Source organism: Sylvia atricapilla, chromosome 3 (assembly GCF_009819655.1).
Source record: "Sylvia atricapilla isolate bSylAtr1 chromosome 3, bSylAtr1.pri, whole genome shotgun sequence".
NCBI classification, from domain to species: domain Eukaryota; kingdom Metazoa; phylum Chordata; class Aves; order Passeriformes; family Sylviidae; genus Sylvia; species Sylvia atricapilla.
Genome location: NC_089142.1, coordinates 95,040,099 through 95,059,617, shown reverse-complemented (window position 1 = coordinate 95,059,617; position 19,519 = coordinate 95,040,099). Strand labels below are relative to the sequence as shown.

General features: G+C 38.5%; 1 protein-coding gene across 3 annotated transcripts in view; it reads left to right on the top strand.

Annotated features, from left to right (window-relative positions):
• Nucleotides 1–1,541: 1,541 nt before the first annotated feature.
• The window catches only part of RAB3GAP2 (RAB3 GTPase activating non-catalytic protein subunit 2), a 43,427-nt gene continuing 25,449 nt past the window's right edge, over nucleotides 1,542–19,519 (top strand). Inside the window, exons 1-8 of one of the 3 annotated variants that reach the window (XM_066316221.1) lie at nucleotides 1,542–1,735; nucleotides 10,169–10,233; nucleotides 13,425–13,548; nucleotides 15,115–15,196; nucleotides 17,120–17,167; nucleotides 17,270–17,345; nucleotides 17,489–17,590; nucleotides 18,651–18,750. In XM_066316221.1, the coding sequence (XP_066172318.1) occupies nucleotides 1,627–1,735; nucleotides 10,169–10,233; nucleotides 13,425–13,548; nucleotides 15,115–15,196; nucleotides 17,120–17,167; nucleotides 17,270–17,345; nucleotides 17,489–17,590; nucleotides 18,651–18,750 (706 nt within the window). In that variant the 5' untranslated portion in view covers nucleotides 1,542–1,626. Of the gene's footprint in view, nucleotides 1,736–10,165; nucleotides 10,234–13,424; nucleotides 13,549–15,114; nucleotides 15,197–17,119; nucleotides 17,168–17,269; nucleotides 17,346–17,488; nucleotides 17,634–18,650; nucleotides 18,751–19,519 lie in introns of those variants that run through there. The other 2 variants (XM_066316220.1, XM_066316222.1) reach the window with 2 other exon arrangements.

Here is a 19,519-nt window from a genome sequence, read left to right as displayed (position 1 = left end):
CTGGCACATTATTAGATGAAATATCTTAACCAGTATAAAAGTTAAAACTACTAGTAGTGTCTGGTACAGGACAGCATAGTGCACTATATCAAAGCAATTATATTTAAGCTAGCAAAAAGAAACAATGCTACACTCTCTTTCTTTGGGGCGTGTTTGGTTTTGTTCCATGCTGAATACCCTTTTGTGGGTATTGCCTCTTTTGTGCCCTCTTTTATTGGTACTGCCTTTCTTACAAGTTTTTCAGTAAAATTGTGATTCCTGCTTGTGGTGTCTCCAAGTGCGTTGTCGCTTGTTGGAAGAGGGTGGAGGAGGAGGTGCAGTTCAGTGGTGTTGACTTTCCTGCTGTGTTTTAAACCAGTACATCACAACAACAAAACAGAACAGCTGAAGACATTAAAAAGTTGTCAGGGTAAATTAAAGGCAGTTTCTTTGCATACCTCACAAGAAATTTTCTGGAGTTTATAACCTGTTACAGTCTCTGCCTTTAGGACAATCCAACTGGAGCCCACTTTGGCATGAAACTTCTCTCAGTAAAAATTTGTTTAATCCTAGAAAGACCATGCAGAAGACCTAGACCACAAACTAAACTTGCAGAATAACTTGGACATTCTGTTATTTCTGGTTTTAGCTACATAAGACACACATTGGTATCTGTCACATAAAAGAGCCCTGTGAGAAAACAAGGAAGATAAATCTTATATGTACGTGTGTATCTATGTCTCTGTGTGTGTGTGCATAAAAGCTAGCCAAGTAAGATCCATTTAAAAATTCAGCAAGTCTTATGCAGAGGGGAATTCGTGTTTCCTCGGGGCCCAGAAAACATCCCAAGCAGCCCTTGGTGTTCTTCCCACACATTCTTTTGTCTCTTTACCTGAAGAGGTTTTGGAGGCCGCAGGGCAGCTATCAGCATTGTGCCAATGTCACTCCACAGCGAATCTCAATCATCATCATTGCTGCTGTCACTCAGATGTCACCGTGTCCAGAGGAGGAATAGAAATGGGTTGACATTAAATCTAAAGAAAAACTTAGTATTTGCAAGAGCAATAAAAGAGCAATTGCAAGAGCAATCAAGACTGAATGAAACCCTGTTCTCACTAACCATGAAAGGTGTTTTCTATTCATCAAAGTAGCATCGGGGTTTTGGGCATGCTGGTTCGTCATTAGGCCTGGATGGTGAAATCCAGCTGAGGGAGCTGGGGGTGTTTAGCCTGGGAAAAAAGGAGGTTCAGGGGTGACCTCATAGCTCTCTACCGCTACCTGAGAGGAGCCTGTGGGAAGGTGGGCGATAGCCTCTTTTCCCAGGCAGCCAGCCACAGGACAAGAGTAAATGGCCTCAAGCTGCACCAGGGGAGGGTAGGCTGGACGCCGGGAGGAACTTCTGAACAGAAAGCGCGACTGAACATTGGAACGGGCTGCCCGGGAAGGCGGCGCAGCCACCACTCCCTCCGTCCCTCCGTCCCTCCATCCCTCCATCCCTCAGCCCCGCCCCTTCGGGCCCCACCCGGCCCCGCCCTCCCCCGGTGGCGCGGCAGCGGCGCATGCGCCGTGCGCGGGGCCGCGCCGGGCCGGGGGAAGTGGCCGAGCGTTTCCGGGTTGGGCGGCGGCGGCAGCACCGGCACCGGGAGCATGTCCTGCGCCCTCGTCCCCTTCGCCCACTTCCAGGACCTGGACTTGGCCCGCGACTTCCTGAGTCCCCACCGCCGCCAGGGCAGCGCCGCGGCCGGCAAGGAGAGCGGTGAGTGCGGCCCCCGGTGCGGGGCCCGCCCGGCTCGGGGGTGTCCCTGCGGCCCCGCGCTCTCGGCGCCGCGCTGCCCCCGCCCTGCCCCCGGCCTGCCGCTCACGGGTGGCCGCGTCCGCCGAGTGCTCGGGCCGCTCCCGTGGTGCGGGGGGGGTCTCGCCGCAGCTGCCACATCTTCAGCCGCGCGGTCAGACTTGGCCAGAAGTTTCGGGTGCCCGGCTGTTCGCAGGTGTCACTCCTCACCCCGCAGTGTGGAGGTGAAGTTCTTTGCCTGCTGACCCTGCGTGCCCCAAACTTTAAAAGTTTGTAGGTTTCTTGCTGAGAGTGCGGTTGTGTGAAGACGCTCTCATAAAGACAGCGCACCTTGTGCATGCAAGGTTATCTAGGAATGCAGAACGTGCTTAAAGTGTACTAAAGGTTAGCTTGGCAGCTTCAATTAAACTGCAGCAAATCTTAAAGCAGTTATAGTCTGAAGTTGTGGACTAGGTTTGTGCTGTGTGAAGCAGTACACGGTGCAGGCTGAGCTGCCTTCTCAACAGATCCATGCCCAGGGTAGAAACCACAGGGAATTGAAACACTGTTTCGTGTGGTTGTTATTGCATTCTGTGTTAACTGTACACTGTGTGTGTGTGAGTATATAGATACAAACCTGCCAGTATATACAAACTATTTCTGGCTGAGGCGTTTTGGTTTCTGCCAACAGCAGGGAAGGAAAGTGTTCGGAGGGGTTAATGAGGATGCTTGTGAAAATCCTCACAGCTGTGGACAGAGCTTTAAGAGAAATCATCAAGGTGCTTATTTTAAAAGCTTAAAATGCCTGTGGGGGAATTAGAAGAGGGGAGACCATAGGATGGTTTGTGTTCCAAATGACCTTTAAAGTTAAACTAGCCCAACCCCTCTGCCATGAGCACACTTCTCACCAGACCAGGCTGCTCAAAGCTCCATCCAGACTGTCTTTGAACGCCTCCTGAGACTGGGCATTCACAGCTTCTCTGAGCAACCTGTTCTAGCGCCTCATCTTCTTTGTCATAAAAAAGATTTCTTCCGAATATACAATATAAATCTATTCCCTGCTTAAAAACCATTAGTCTTTGTCCTGTTGAGAAGATGACACAACAATTGTTAAAAACTTTTAAAAGTACATTGTGTGTTCAGCTAGTTAAATTTGCCGCTAAAACTTCTGTGTGCAAAACTTTTGGTAAAAAAACCAGGTTTTTTGCTGCTACTTGTTCTGTAACTCTAAAAGATTTTGAAAAATGCGTTTTTCGAAGTTCCACATGGCTTTTCTTTGGTATCATCTGTATCTAAAAGAGGGATTCTATCATAGTTAATAAGTATAATAGTTAGCAGAAGGCTTCTGTTAGTATCTCTATAATTCTGAAGATAAAAGCGAAGGATTGGAATGCGTTTGTGTTTCTAAAAGTAGATGTTGAAAGAAATGAAAATATTTTTCTCTTATTTGATAGTACATGAAAGGCATCTGTGTAAAATGACTTGGATATTTTATTGGAATGGATTTATCAAATGGCAGCCATAAAGAGAAAATATTTGGTATGTTGTGAAACTACCAAAATAATAGAAGCAAAGAAGATGCATGTTCCAAAATGTGCTGCTGTTCCTTTTTAATGAGTGGGTTGTCTTCTGGACTATTTTTATATTTGCTTATTCAGTCATTGAGGCAGAAGCAAGTGTTTTTCAAAATAATGCTCATTTAGATTCATTGAAAGTTTTTGGATTTGTGCCTGTAATTTTTTGCTGCCAGAGCTGTTTTCCTGCTTCAGGGTAAATAAGTATAAGTGCCATCAAGTGAGAGTTCCCAAAGTGGTTTAGACATAAGGTTGTAACTTAGTGATTTTGAAGCAGAAATTCTTGGTGCATTTTTGTTTGAAAGGGGAGAAGTGCTGCTACAACTTCTGCAGAATTATTTTAAATTAGAAGCGAGTAAACTGTGCTTTTTATGAGGGAATGCTTTGCTAAAAACTCTTCTGTTGACAGAAGGTACTGTTTTCAAACAGTAGCTTAATAAGGTTGCATGTTTAAAAACTTAGATTTTAATCTCTTTTTATATTTTTACTCTGTAGGGAAAAAATAAAGTCAAGGGTTTTTTTTACTAATAAGTTCAGCAGAGAAGATGTTAATGTGCTCTCAAATCAAACTTTAGTTCTAAACTTACACTGTTCATTTTTATGCAGTTGTAGAAATAGCAGAAAGCACATGTCAAAACTCTTAAGTATTTTTTAATATTTACCTGAGGATGAGAACCTTCCATTTTCTTTCTTTTAAAGCTATGCTTCATTTGTCTGAAGACTTCTACTAGTATTTAAAAGTTGTTAGTTAGAAGTGATGGCTACCTTAGGGAAATAAACATATATATCAAATATTTTCATTTAACAAAGTACATTTGAGTTAACAAATTATTTTAGTCACAACTGAATGTTTCAAGTGTTGAGTACAATTTTCAAGAATTCCTTGAAATCTATCAGGTTTTGGGTAACGAATTGTGTTTGAAAAGGTGCCTCTGGCATCTTCAATGTGTGGGGTGAAGGATTTTAGTGGAGGCTGTAGGCCTTGTCTTTTTTTGTTTCTTACTTATAGAGCAAAGAAGTTTTTAATGCTGTTTTAACTTTGGCCATATTTTAATTCTAACAGAACTAACCAAAATATTTTCTGTGAGTATATTTGCTGCAATAAAGTGTAGGATTATTATTAGAAAAACATTTTTGCGGTAACATTTTAAATGAAGAGAATTTACTTCCTTCAGAAAATGCAAGCAGTGCACATTTCTAAATCATGATGTGATGCTGGGACTTTAATCCAGTTTTGAAGTTAGATGTCTTTAATTTAAGTAAAAAACCTGTAACTCACCACCTTGTATTTAAAATAGTATGTTTCATTTGTATAAAAGTTAATCTAGGTTGTCAATTTCAAATTTAACTTGAAAAGGCTTAGCAAAGTGTTGCATATATTAAAAATACAAGTTTAGGTAAATTAAAACAAAAACAAAAAAACCTGGATTTTTATTCCAAGGGGACTTGTTGTTTTTTTTTTCCCTTGCTTTGTCGAGCTAATCATTTAAACACATTCAACAATAGAAGAAGATAAAGGTAAGCATCCTATCAACTACAACTTCACTTAAGATTTTTTGCTGTTGCCCAACAGGCTGTTTTGTTCGTGCAAAGGATACACTTGTCTGGTAAACTGGGGAGGAAAAGAAAGCTCCTCCCCTGAGCCTTGTGTGGAGTCACTTGTGCAGGTGCCTGTTTCCTGCTGCCTCAGTAAACACTGGAAGGAAAGGCTCGTGTGCTTCGTGCTTGTGTTATGCAATCATCTGTTAAAATTGCCACTGATGCCACGCTGGAATAATTTCAGAAATGTTCACAGACTGAGCTGACCATTGATCGGCCATGAAGCAAACCAAAATACAGCTACTTTTTATTGTCCATGTTGGAATAGAATAGCAGATACTGGGTTGGATCTTGGCTCACGTGCTTTAAGTAAATAAACGTGGTGTTACAGAATGAGCTGGTTAAAGATGCTTCATATGGAGTTGCTGTATATCTTTTTTCTTTAGGACAAAAAGGTTTGAATGCTTTTTCATATTTTAATGAGGAGGACTTAAACAAGCATGAGAATTTAAGAATCTTGGGAAAAGTAGTGCTGCTAATGAGGCACAAATCCTCAGTGGAACCTGACTCTAGTGGTGTCTAAGTGGCACTAAACACTGCTGTTCTAACTGTGCAAATACTGGGGATAGGAAGTGTTTGCATCACATTTAATTTGGCATCTTGCTGTGTTGAAGAGGTTTTGGGCTGCTGTTGGCTGGATCAGGAAACATCTGTAACAGTTAACAGTTCTCTTATAAAGCTGTCTAAAATAAAGACATGCATATGAGGGAAAAAATCCATCTTATTTGCAATACGTGATAAAGCTTTGCAGGCATGATGGAATTTTAGCATTCAGAAATTAATTAATGCGTATTTACCTGAACAGAGCAGAAAGTAGAGTATGACAGATAACATTTCCTATAATCTTTATAAATTGAAGAATTTAACTGCAATTTATTTTGAGCAATGTGTGTCTCTGTTCTTTTACTACACTCACAGCTTGAAGTGTGTTTTAAAACATTTTGTAGGCTTGATGACAGCAATTCAGTGGCATAGCCAGGAAGGACTGCTGCTAGATAAACTGTGGGGGTGTTAAGGTGAAAATGTGCAGATAGTTTTAGTTCCCAGATGTGTTTATCTCCCCTTACCTAAATGAAATTGTAAAGAAAAAAGCCAACAACCCTGAACTTGACCTTAAGAGTTCCCAAGCAATGATATCTCCATTTATGGTCGTGGGTTTGTTCTTATTCAGGGGAAGAAAGAATTGATCCCCTGACCCGCGGGCTTCCTCAGAGCTATGAGGTGTCACTTTGCTGCTTCTTTTTGCAGTAGAAGTGATGGCTTAAGCCTGTCAGAGAAAGTCCTTTCCTTTTCCTTGTTACATTCACAGCAGCCTGAAAAGTACTCTTCAGCCCAGTTCCTCCAAACAACGTCTTTGGACTTGTACACTTTGCTTTATCTGGATCAGCTGATTTAGTTCAGAAATACAGAAAGCCAGGCTTTTTATTTCAGAGTTGCCAACAAGGTTACAGAGAAAAAAAAAATCCATTACAAAATGAAATTCTGGATTGCATTTAGCATTGGTGTTGTTGTTAACTGCTTCTGTATCAATCTTATTGAATCAGTTATATTGCTATTGAATACTCTTCTGACAAGCTCTTTTTCATTGCCTCTTTAATCAGATTCTCCCTTTCCAGACTGTAGTATTTACATTTAGTATTCCTTTCTTTCAGTTTTCCTCTAAAATGTCATTAAAATACATGCTCTGCCTGAATTGGGTTACATCTGTAGCAGTTAATACATCTCAGATATGGTGAACAGTAAATGACATGCTCTCAGCATGTCAGAATGCTGTCAGAGTACTTCATCCAAATTTCTTTCTCACTTGAGGTTTTTGCTGCTTTAACAGCTCCTTTACAGCATAGCCTACACTGTTTCTTGCCCTAACTTAAGGCATCACTTGAGGCTGAGAAGAAGTTGGAACACTGTGTTTTGTATGTAATATATTTTGTTTGTTTCTTATGAGCTTTTAATTTTTTCCCTCTGGTATTTCAAATTAATTTTGGTTTTGGGGTTAAGTTATAACTGTAAACCATGGAACTTTGCATTATTACTGCAAAAAAATCTATGTAGTACCTGGATTATTATCAATTTAGTAATTTTTTACTTTGTCGAAAGCAATTGTGACCTCCTCAAGGAAGAAAAAATGCTCAAGTGGTTATTTTTGTGATTAGGAGACAACTTAGTTGTGCTTTGGGAGGTTTTTTCCCCACTTAAGGATGCCTGAAGCAAGAAGAGAGAACGAATATAAAACTAGTCTCAAGAGAGTCTCAACATTCCTAGTAATGTTGGCAAAAATGTATTTGTCAGTCCTCACATAGGGGAGCTTTGGGAATAAATGCCCTATGATTCCTGAATAGCAAGAAGATTCTAAGCTATTTCTAAAATTCTTTGGCCTGAAGAGAAAAGAAACTGCTTCTATTTCTTTCATAATTATGCAATCCAGTGGTATCAGAATTGCAGTAAACATGCATGGAAGAAAATCTGCAACTCTCACACTTAAGCAATCATTTCTGCCACTATTACCTAGTAATGTTTTATTTATATATAATTTATAATCATAAAGTTTGGATGAGACTTCATTGCATGTATCCAAGTGCATCCTCCAAAAACCTACTGCACAGATTTGGAATGTAAATGTGAGGGCAGGAAGGAAAGGCTTCAGCTGCCTGCCCCAGGTAATGGTGCTGCTCTGGAAGGAAGGCTGTTCTTTGTGCTCAGATGTCTATTCTGTAATTTGGGAAGTGAAAAACATCCTTTATGTTGAATTTGACCTCTTAAATGCCAGTTAGACCTCCGTGGTCTAGATCTGTTGCTGTTTTGTCACTCTCCTCTGTTCCTGTCTTTTAAACAAAACATACTTATAGTTTTTTTGTTCTTGTGGGTATTATATTTAATGATAAATGAGCTTAAATTGATTTTCTTATTCATTAACACCAGTGTTGCACATGGGCAGCGTTTAAACCAGCTCTAAAGTTTCAAATGTGCTGATGCTATATGCTTGAAATTAAAGAATTAAGTGGTTTGTGTAAATCCAGTAGATGAACTTTTATTTTTGCAATCTCCATAGTAAAGCAAAATCTGGAATGTTGCTGCTGCTTTTTCCAAGTAAGGAGGACTTTTATAAGACATCTAGTCAGAGATGGACTTGAATAGAAATAGAGATTTGTGCAGGAAAGTTTGATTTATTTTTTTAAATTTTTTTTTTTTTTTTTTTTTTTTTTTTTTTTTTTTTTACCTGAAGAGGGACTGGAGAAAATTATCTTGTTCTAACTTTTTAGGGCTTGCTTAGGCACTGCTTACCAGGTAGTGGCTTATGTTCCATAGTTGCTAGTTCTGATCTGTAATGTCACTAAAGGAAATGGTGCGGGGTTTCTTAAAATCTTAATCATAACAGAATTGGACCCTGTGGATTTGGACTCTCACTTTACCAATCTCATCAAACACTGGTGGGTGGGAAAGGCTGTGCAAGCTGGCAGCATCCATGGAATACTTTAGAATTCTTTGGTGAACAACTGGTGCTTTGAATTACTTGAGGACAGTGTCTCCTCTGTCCACTGTTCAGGGATTGCTGTCTATTGTTTAATGCTTTGTTTCACTATTCATTGCATAGGTGAAAGATCTGAATAATAAGAATGGTGTGAATAAGAAAACAATTTAAATTTCATTTCTTCTTAAAAAAAGAAACAATGTGTGGAAGAAAGGCAAGATGGATGCAGCCCTTTATAAATACATATGGTGGCACATCCTGGGATGATCTATCCAGTGTGGAGGATGGATATGAGGGGCAGGCTTTGTAAACCCTTGTAAGCTGGAGAAGGTGCTGGCTTTGCAGAGCAGGCCACAGTTCCAAAAAAATCTCTGCATTTTCGTCAGTGGAATGGTGACTCACCATTACATCATGTACCCATCTTTTTTCATTTGTCTAGTATCATCCCAGCATGATGACAAGTACCATGAAATTGTGGCTATTCACAGAGGCAGCAAGCATCCTCACAGCTGCAGTTTTATGTTGTGGGTGTTCAGTCTCAAAATTGAAGTGGCTGAGGTTTCTTGGGGAGGTTGGTCTGCTCTGTGCTGCAGGGGAGGCATTGGCCCCACCTGTATTTCTTACATATGATTCTGTTTCTCTCTGGACCATGGCACATGAACAGATTTCTTTCCTCCATGAATTTTATAGGAAGGAGGGTCTTTTATATCTTTTGAGATAATAAAATGCAAACAGAAGTGGAGATAAATGAAAATGAAAAAAGAAACTTAAGGTTTTTGTCTTCATTAGCCATACAGAAGATTTAAGAGCTAACTAAACAGTGATTAGGGATTTCTGTTTTTTTTGTTCAGCCTTTCCTTGTTTGTTGGTAACAGAACTACAAGTTTTTAGACTAAATGAAATTGTTCTTGATATAAAACTTCTTGTCTGTACTATTTGACCATCCCAAATGACAGAATCTTGCTTGCTTAAAGCTAAATTTCAACTCATTTGAGACATTGTTTAAACTTCTTAAGGTCAAATTTGACATGACAGCAGTTAATGAAAAAACTTGAAAGAAATCCTTGGAAAACTCTTTAAGTCTTACTGATGTTACTACTTCAGATTTCACTCTAGTGCATGCTTGGATGGAAGTCAGTCTTTGGCTTTTCTACTAACCTACAATGATGTTTATTGATTTATTGAGGGTCCCAATGGTGGTAGTGTCTGAGAATTGTGTAAATGCCTGTGACTTTTCAATTTCTATCAAGTTATGTATTTTTAGGTGAAAAAAAGAGCTTCCACATTCACTCTTACAACTAGAGAAGTAAGAATGAAGTATGAATCTGTTTTCTCAGGTGTTTGAGGTATTTTGGGAGCTTGTAGTTGCTCCGAGGTTTCTGAATGACATAATTGAAACTGATCAGTGTCTCATTAATTTTCATCTCTGGTGTCATGTGAATGACCAAAGTTCTTGTGCTCATTTTCTCCTCAGAGGCCAAACCTTCAGCTTTTGCTTTGCTGGTGGGATCTGCATTATTCTGGGCTCAGCTATTTTGTGGTCACAGATGAATTTCTGTGTACCATTGGTCCTTTTTGTGTGTAGGTACATCTTCTGTAGTGTCAGAAATGGAAGTAAAGAAAACACAGAAAAATAAGACACTTCAGGGTTCTTTCAGTAGAACTCCTTTAGTATCTGTCATAAAAAAAGTTGTAACACATCAGTGGGGAAAAGAAAATGCTTATTTTGTTGCCTATACTGTATTCCTCTGACAAGTCTTTCTTCACTTCAAGCAGGCAAATCAACAAGCTGGGAAGATGGTGGCTGGGGAGCCTGGGATGAAGCAGAATTACAAGAACCTGTAAGTGCTTATGTCTGTCTGTCTGTCTGGCCAGCTGTCTATCTCTTAACTTCCCTGTTACAGAAGACTTTTCCACTAGTTCGTGTATGTGGTGTTTTGGTTTTTTCCCTCCTGTATAACTGTCACCTGGGCAGGAAAGGTCTTCACTTGTGTTTTAAATGTGACTGCTTATTTGTCCTTTGCTCCTGTAGTTTTTTGTAAATACAACTTGTTGCATATTGTGATAGTTGCTCGTATTCTTGTATTCTGTAGGGCTTTTCTCATCAAAGTATACACACACGCCTGTGCTGCTGTACCTGGGGGCATCCTTTTTGTCCTTAGCTAGTCAGAAACAGCAGGGCATGGCAGTGAAGTTATAATGATCATGAATTAATATAAATCAGAAAATCCTGAGTAATGAACTGCTGGCATAGACATCTTCCTAAGGATCACTAATGCTCCTTTTATGTTGTGATGTGTAGATGGTGTTACAGGAGGGTTTAAACTACCTATGTGGGATGAAACAGTGCAGTTTAAAGGAGGAAAATCATTCCTCTGCATAGCTTGTTCAACTGAGAGTAGCAGGGCTGCTCTGTTAATTGTTTGTAAGGCTGAGCCTGCCAGCTGGCTTGATGAGATGTCAGTGAGGCAGCTTGTGGAAATCCTTTGCACTTGAATGAATCACTTCAATAGAGTTACTTGATCAGTTCCCTGTAAGAGCTCTGATGAATCCAGACCTCACCTTGCTAACAAACTCCTTATCTGCCATCTTTTTCTCAGAGTATAGGAAGGATGCCCAAGTTGTTGGACAGTATCCTTGTGACTGTTCAGCAGAGAAACAGATTTTTCAGCTGAGGTGACAGACAAATTGAAATGAGCTTGGTGTCTCCCAGGGATGAATCACTGACGCTGTCAGGAGTGAAGAGTATAAAACCTTTTAAATAGGATGGTTACACTCAGCTCCACTGTAATTGTCATGAAATGAGTCTGTTTCTCAGGCCACAGCCGTGTTAGATGTCCTGTAATGTTTATAACTTCCTGAAAGAGTGGAACACAAACTTGGTTTTCTACTTTTGTTGTAATTTGATAGAACCAGCAGGCCTTTGAAATTGAAATAGTTCAATTTTTTACTCTTATCCTTAGAATATCACCCATTTCTGCCTGGTGGTTCACATCCTTCTTGCATCCTCTACTTGAATGTTTTCCTCTGCAGTTACCAGTGATTCCAGGCCAAACTTCAGAAAGGGTTTGCAGTCATACACAGCAAAGAGGGTTGTTCTATGTAGGAGCATATAAATACAGGAGTCTGTGTGTCTGCACACACAGCAAAATGAGTGTGTGAGTCTAGCACAAAGGTGAGAATTATTAGCAAAATACAACAATCAATTCCCTTGTTAAAGCTTTTAGCTCTTAATTTGCATTATAGTTGGTGAAAAATTAATTGCTTCTTGGAATTACTTGTGCCCCGGACCAGTATCGATTTCATGGAACGTAGTAATTTCTGAGAAGGCATTGAAAATGAAAGTAAAAGTTCTGGTTTTTTTATAAGGTGTCTTTTTATGGATCTGATTAGTTGTTTTGTAGGAATGATGTCTCTTCTTAAATGCAGGTTTTAAACATTCTGTCTTTGACCTTTAACTTTGTTTTGACAAGTTCAGTACTTTTCCTGTTTTAACCCTTAGCTTATTTTTGTAGATAATATGAGCTGGTCATGTTTTATGTCTTTGTATTTTGAATTCTTTGTTCATGCTTACAATTAATTTTCTGTCTGAAATAATGCTGTAATTCCTTTTACTCTTTTGACAAGCCTTTAATTTCTGTTTCTTTTTCCTCAGTAAAAAATCATGACATTAAAAAATTACTACAAGACTTTTTTTTAGTTTTTGCTTATGTGTTTTTGCACATGACACATTTATCTATGTTATGAGGAGTTAAAATTGTCACAAGTATCTCAGATAGCTTCATTGCCTTTTGTAAAGACTTGAAAAATGCCAGTAAATAAGGGAAAATTGTCACTAAAGAATTTGGCATCCATCAACAGACAAAATCACATGAAAATAGGTTCTCTTACACAAATTAGGAGATTGTGTGGACAACAGTATTTAACAATGTAGTGTGCTAATATAGCCTTTATCATGGAGACACAGCGTATTTCTGTGTGTACAGTGACCATTTTTATGGTACAAGCTTACGCAAGGAAATAAATACAATGAATACCTGATTATGAGCATGATGTGCAAAATCTTCCTGCTGTTTATTTTTCTACTGGGAGTAAATGGGCAGATTTTCAAGTGAATGCAACTTTACTGTAACAGAATAACTAGAATGAATCAGAAAATGATCACATTGCAGTTGTTGGTGATAGCTGCTTTGAGATATTAGAGGATAGAGTAATTCTGGAGAGCGAAGAGGAGGTAGGCTTGGATTTGGAAGTGGAAATGGAGTCTGTGGACAAGGGGAAGTGTGTTGCTGTGACTGGATAAGAGGATGATTTAACTGACCTGGAGTATCAACTCTGAGACTTTGCAGCACTTCACTCCAAGGCTGTTACTTCCCGGATTTGAGCTATGATTAGCAGGAGCTACTTTGTCACAATAAAATGTTTGGCTTGTTGCCCCAAGGAAAAAAGTTATGATTTTTTTTTTTTTCTCTTATACATGAGGATGGTATTTAAGTTTTTACTTACCCATCTTTATACCCTTAAAACTTGGCACCATTTAGTTTGGAATTGTTTCATTGTGAAGTTCCTTTGTGGAAAGGCGCCTGATACCCCTTGCCCTGTGAATACCAGCTTAGTTACCTTCTTCATATGTGCATGTATTTGCTTAAAGCTGGTCAATGAGCTTGGATAAATTCTTCATTTTGCGTATGGATTGTAATGAAAATAACTAATGAGATTGTCTCCACTCTCTAGTCAATGGTTTGAAAACTTTAAATGTCATTCTCCTAGTATCTCTTTAAAAGGAGATGATTTTGAATCAAGCAAGTGATGAGTACTTCTTTGTTTTCTGTTTTTTAAACACACAGAATTAGTGCAAGACTGATGCATTTCTCAGGGCTTTTCATGCAAGTTGGAGCTGAAGTGATGTGGTCAGTAATAAAAAGTCCATTCAGCGCTGCTGTGGAGGGCAAGCCAGATTGTTCTCATCAGTCTTGCAAGTTCTTCTGTGTCTAAAAATTGTTGCATACATTGACTAAAGCTTTACCTGTAGGAAGAAGAGGAATCTAATTCCAAGAATCAACGAAATTACTGGCTTCAGGACTGTGTGTTGTCCTTGTCACCCACCAATGACCTGATGGTGATAGCTAATGAACAGAAAGCAGTCTTCTTAGTGCGTGAGTATCCATTCCACTGGGTGTTTGTGCCAGGACACTTTATAGTAACCAAGACAAGATTTGTTTCCCCCACTCCCTTCTGTTTATCCCTCAAGTCATACCTTCAAGAATTTTGAAGTATGTTATAGTACGCATCATGAATTTTCTAGGCGCTGCTTGTCAAGTAAGTTGCTTTGTCTTTACTTCTGAGCTGTGTTTTGACCTGTGGAAACTATTTTGTCACATAAAATGCATACGTGTTATAACTCTCCAGTTGTTTTAAAATGCTCAGAGATATTGACATTAAATTTTCTCAGTAAGAAAATGAAAAGTTTGTATTGGTTTTAGCCATTAGGAAGTGCTTCATCTTAGTTTTATTTTCCTTTAAAAAATTACCTGAGCCAGTATCACTCTGGGAAGGGGGTATTAATATGAATTTTTCTTGAAATTCAACTTTTGATAGAAAATTCTTGAATAATGGGTAAATATCATCTTGAACAATGGGTGGGTTTGTATTTTACTCCAAAGTAGGCCTCTGGGAACTTTTAAAGGTATCACTAGTAGCACATGGACACTGATGTGCCAGCTGCTGTTTATAGATGTGCTGTTTTTTTGGGGTTCTGGTCTTTTGATGGCTGCAGTGGGTGACATGTGAGGAAGATGAAGAGAAATATCCTGATATGGGGACTATTATGACATTTAAAAAAAAAATCACCGTGTTGAATCTCAGATTTTCATAACTGGATCGATTGTATTGAGCTGCCATACTGCCTTATCATTCCCTGCAAAGCTGTGTATTCCAAACCAGCTCTAGACCAATTGCTAATTTGCCATCAAAACTGGAAAAACAGCAGTACTCCTCATAAAGTTCTTATTGGATTAAGCATAAAGCAGTGATTTGAATAACTTGCTGGAGAACTGCCTCTGATGAACTACACAGTGACAACTGTCCCACACTGGGCAGAGGTGTCTGTGTGCCTCAGGTTTTAGGTACCAGGCAAATGGCACACAACACTAACTTAGTTTTGGTTATCCATTGACACCTGGGAGATGATTCAACAGTCAAATGCCAGCTGTAACAGCACCCTGTGAATAACAAAATATGGTGTCTTCTAGCCTTGAATTATGGTGCAATGATTAAAGATTGTCAGATTTAATGTGAGGTACTTAGGTTCTTCTTGGCAGTTAAAATTAAAATTTTCTATTCATTATAGCTCATGTTCAGTAGTGTTCCCAGAAGTTTTTCCTTGCTTAGTACTTGCTTTCCTTACTTACTGCTTCTTTCCTAAGGATCCCTGTTTTCCTGAATTGAACCTTTTAAAATTTGATGGATTACTGTATAAATATTTTTAAACAAAACCAAGTATTTAAAAATTTTAGTATCTTATTCCATGTAAATTTCTAAGAAAACATGAGTCCTTTAGGAAAGCCACAAAGAATGTATTTTCATTTTTATGATCTTAAAGGTTTGTAATTGACACTTAATCTAAGTGTGTTAGGATGTATTGTACCAAAGAGAAAAATTAGAACTACATTTGTGAGATGTAAAACACTGGAGTTTTATAGATGATGTCTTGTTCATGGCAGCTAAATGGAAGCACAGTGACAAGGGAAAGGAGGAAATGCAGTATGCTGTTGGCTGGAGTGGCTGTCTGAATGTTGAAGAAGGGTATGTGTTGAAATGCAGCTGTAATTTAAGATGTTATTGTCATGTTTAGCAATTAATAACCCACTTTTTAATTGTACTAATTTTCCTTTCATCTGAGTGTATTTTTGGTTTTATGTATATTAATGTTGAAAACAAATAGAGTAATGTGGATGATGAGAGGCAGTATCTGCAAAGCTCACTCCTGTGCATTGTGTGGTATCACAGAACAAATTCTTAGGAATTAAAAGAATAGTTCTCTGCAAATCAGTGTATTTGGATTTAATTTAGACATGCTTTTTATAAGTTCTTGTTCTAGAAGGGAAAAAAATAAGTACTCTTTTGAAATATCTTTTATAGTAGTGATGAAATTTTCTTAGGGTATGTTGCAATTGGGAGCGCATGAAATTGTTCTAGAAATACTTCTCTTCATTTTCAAAGCCTCATTCAAGCAAGCATAAAGTAATCTCTCTGATCAAAATATGGTTTTGGGTTCTAAGTCACTTAGGGACTTGGAAGAATTGCTTTGGTCATATATTTGATATTTATACAATATTTTTTACTTCATCTGTCTTCAGATAACCAGACAGATGCTTTTTTGAATCTCCCATATGGAATAAAATTTTGCACTTTGCTGTTACATTTGCAGCCTTGAGCTGCTGTCTGCCTTTGAACATGCTCCCTATTGCCTTCAACCTTCTGTTTGCTGCAGGAAGTGTTGGCTTCATCAGCTTCTCTCCAATCTGTAAAAATCATAGTCCTTTTATAAAACAGCTGTTGCCATGCTTTTGAAATTGCCCAGGGACCTTTTGTTTAAAAAAGAAAAGAGAAATTCTGTTTGAGGGTTTGTTTCTTACTAGTGTTACTGCCCAGAGGGATGCTATCCTATGAAACAGTTAGCTCTGTTTAGATAGTGACACTTTTGATATTTTGATTTATTTTCATTTATTATTCTGTGGAGGTGTTAATAAGTTGATTACTGTCAGGTTGTCAAAAGATTTGACTATTTTTGGTTGATTTTTGGTTTGTTTTTTTTTCTTTCCCCAAAATTGCCTTCAACTGAGAATGTTCAGTGGTGGCTAAGCTTTGCTATTGGCAGACGAGATGTCACTGAGATATTTAATGTTGCTTTAAGGATGCAATGAAGTTGCAGCTCATCTCAACCTTGCATTTAGAAAGCTTTCCTTCTTTAATTGTCTACCCTGGGAAATGGAGATGACCTGAAATGTAAATAATAAACAGTAATGCTGGCAATTTATGCTTTAAGTGCTGTTTGGGATGTCATCTTGAATTCTATGCTGTCTCATAAAACCTTTGCACTGTTTCTGTTTCCTCAGACAGTGTAAAACTTTGTATCATGGTAACAGTTAAATAACTTCTGATTTGAGATACTGAGGCCTGCTCATCTGCTTGCCTTCTGCATGCTTTGCCCATCATTGAGCATGCTCTGTTATTGCATTAACTGGGAAGACCATATTCAAATGCTCTCAAATTATAAGGCACTGAAAGGTGCTGGATATAAAGTCTACCTAATTGCATATTTCAAATTTTTTTTTCATATGTATGGTTCAGTTGGCTCTTTTTTTCTTTTTTAAAAAAGTGGTTATTCATGGCGTATCATTATAGATCAGAAGAAATAATTTACCTTTAGGCACATGAAATTTAACTTGAATCTGCTGAACAGTGCTGACAGAATAATCAATCTGTGATTTATGAAAGACACCATTAACAAGGTACAAAAAGTCTGTTTGAGCACTCTTGAACTTGTAATTGAAAATGTCTTTAAAATGAAGGGACTTTTTTTTGATTCTTACTGTGAATTTGATATATGATATAGTGCATTAATTAATTATTAAAACTTTCAAAGTGCTGACATGGCAAGATCTCTTGCATGGAGTAGAATTTCACAACTGGGGAAATGCACTAATTTTGTGTTTCTGTTTCTAGTGAATGTGTGAGCAGCGTATTGTGTATTCCACTGGCAAGTCAGAAGAGGTGAGGATGTGTATGATCACTGATGTCCTTCCATGACACTTTTCTATGTCTGTAGCTTGGAATGGGATTTGTTTTTAACTTGAGTGTGTCTTTGTGAAACAGGAGCTCCACAGGCCGCCCTGACTGGACGTGCATCGTGGTTGGCTTCACGTCCGGCTACGTTCGGTTTTACACCGAGGTGCGTTCTCAGCAGGGCAGGACAAGGGAGCTCTTGGCATAAACATCTGGGTGCTTTAAACTTTGCTTCCTGCAGATGGTGCTTTTTGCCTTCCCTAAGAAAAGGGGCAGAAATGATCATGCTTCTTATCCTTTCTCTTCTAGAGTGGAGTACTGCTTCTTGCACAGCTTTTGAATGAAGATCCTGTCCTACAGCTGAAGTGCAGAACCTATGAAATTCCCAGGCATCCTGGTGTTACAGAACAGGTTTTGTCAGATTATTTCAAAAGTGAAGTGCCAGTGTTATGGGGTATGGAAGGGAGTCCTCTCTGTGAATCCTCTGTGTCCTTTAACAGTATTTTAATGGGATGGACAATTCCTTAGAACAAGAGACTCTTGCTTTCTTGTTCTAGATGTATTCATGGCTGTATCGTTTGAGGATTCAGAATGTCTTTTGGAATATTAGCTCTATAGATTTGTACTGTTTTTCTCTGTTTGCAGATGAATACTTCATTCATTTTCTGTTTATTCATTTATGTGCAAAAAACCTGATAATGCATTGATGAAAGGAGAAAATGCAACTTGCCACGTGCTGAGAGCTATTCATACTCATTCATAAGAACTTTTCTTAATTATTTCACAGAGAAGATAGCTGAAAATTAAAAGAATATTTATAGGGCTAGGAACCTGCATGTCATTATGAGTATTTCCTGCAGAACTCAGACTGTTTAGTAAAGAAGGCAGCTTTCCTTGCTTTTGGCTGAGTTGGCAAGCTTTATGTGAAAATGAACAAAATCACAGAAATTTCCAAGTTTTCTTTGTACAAATACTCATGTGATTTAGTATGACGTTTTTGGGATCGGTTTTGAAATACAGAAGCATTAAGGAATTTGAGTCTTGAATTTGTGTCACCAGATTAGCATTTATATGTCCTAGTGGTAATTCAGGCAGGCCTTAATTCAGTTTCAGAATTTGGCTTCCTAAAACCAACATTTATGTTCTAGATAAACCTGTTTTTCTGTTGCCTTCAAAAGCTGCTATATCTTATCTATTTTCTTCTTAAGCCATAAGATATATTAAGCAAATAAAGAAGTTATTAAAAGATGATAAAAATATAAAACTATATGGCTAAAATAATTTTTGGGACAGCTTAGTTCTGAATTTTTGTAGTTTTGCCTTAATCTTTTGCCTGTGGCTTGTTCGATATTAACTCTCTGGATGTAATCCTCATCTTTGTGTAGTTAATAGTATAAAAAGCTATAAAGTAAGCTGTACTAACAGTAGCAGTGATCTATTCTTTGTCTCCTTCTTCTCATTTTTTCTCCAGAATGAGGAACTAAGTATCTTGTACCCAGCAGCAATTGTGACAATTGATGGCTTCAGCCTTTTCCAGTCCCTTCGTGCATGTCGCAATCAGGTCGCAAGAGGTATGTGTGAGGGGGAGTGTTTATTTTTCAATCTGTAAATAGTTCTTTATTTTTTAGGACATTTACTTAGATTAAAAATTAAGTCAAGGTGGAATTTAGATCTTCCTTGCTTGTTCATTGATGTATTGACACTACTGCGTTCAGGGACATTTCTTCCTTTACAGAAAATGTTCTCAGAGCCCAAGTTGTCCAAGTCGTATTGACTGTCTTCTATATGCTCACTGTGATACTGTACACTGGTTTTTGTTTATTTTCTAGTAGCTGATATTGGGCTGTGTTTTGGATTTGTGATGAAAACAGCACTGATAGAATGCTGATGTTTTAGCTGCTGTGTACGAGTGCTTACTCAGTGTCAAGGCTTTTTTTGTTTTTTAAAATTGCCCTGACAGTGAGCAGGCTGGGGGTTCCCAGAAACTGGGAGGGACACAGCTGGGACAGCTGACCCCAACTGACCAAAGAGATCCTGTGCCATATGATGATGATACTCCTGCAGATAAAAGCTGGGAAAAGGAGGAAGAAGGGACCTTCAGAGTTATGGCATTTAACTTCCCAAGTAACTGCTATATTTGATAAAGCCCTGCATTCCTGGAAGTAGCTAAATACCTGCCTGCTGATGTGATATAGTAAAGAAAATTCGTTATTTTGCTTTGTTTGCATGCTCTCTTTATTTCAACCCACAAGTGTTCTCGTTTTTGCTCTTCTGACCCTCTTCCCCGTCCTGTTAGGAGTGAGTGAGCTGCTGTGTGGTGAGCAGCTACCCACTGGCATT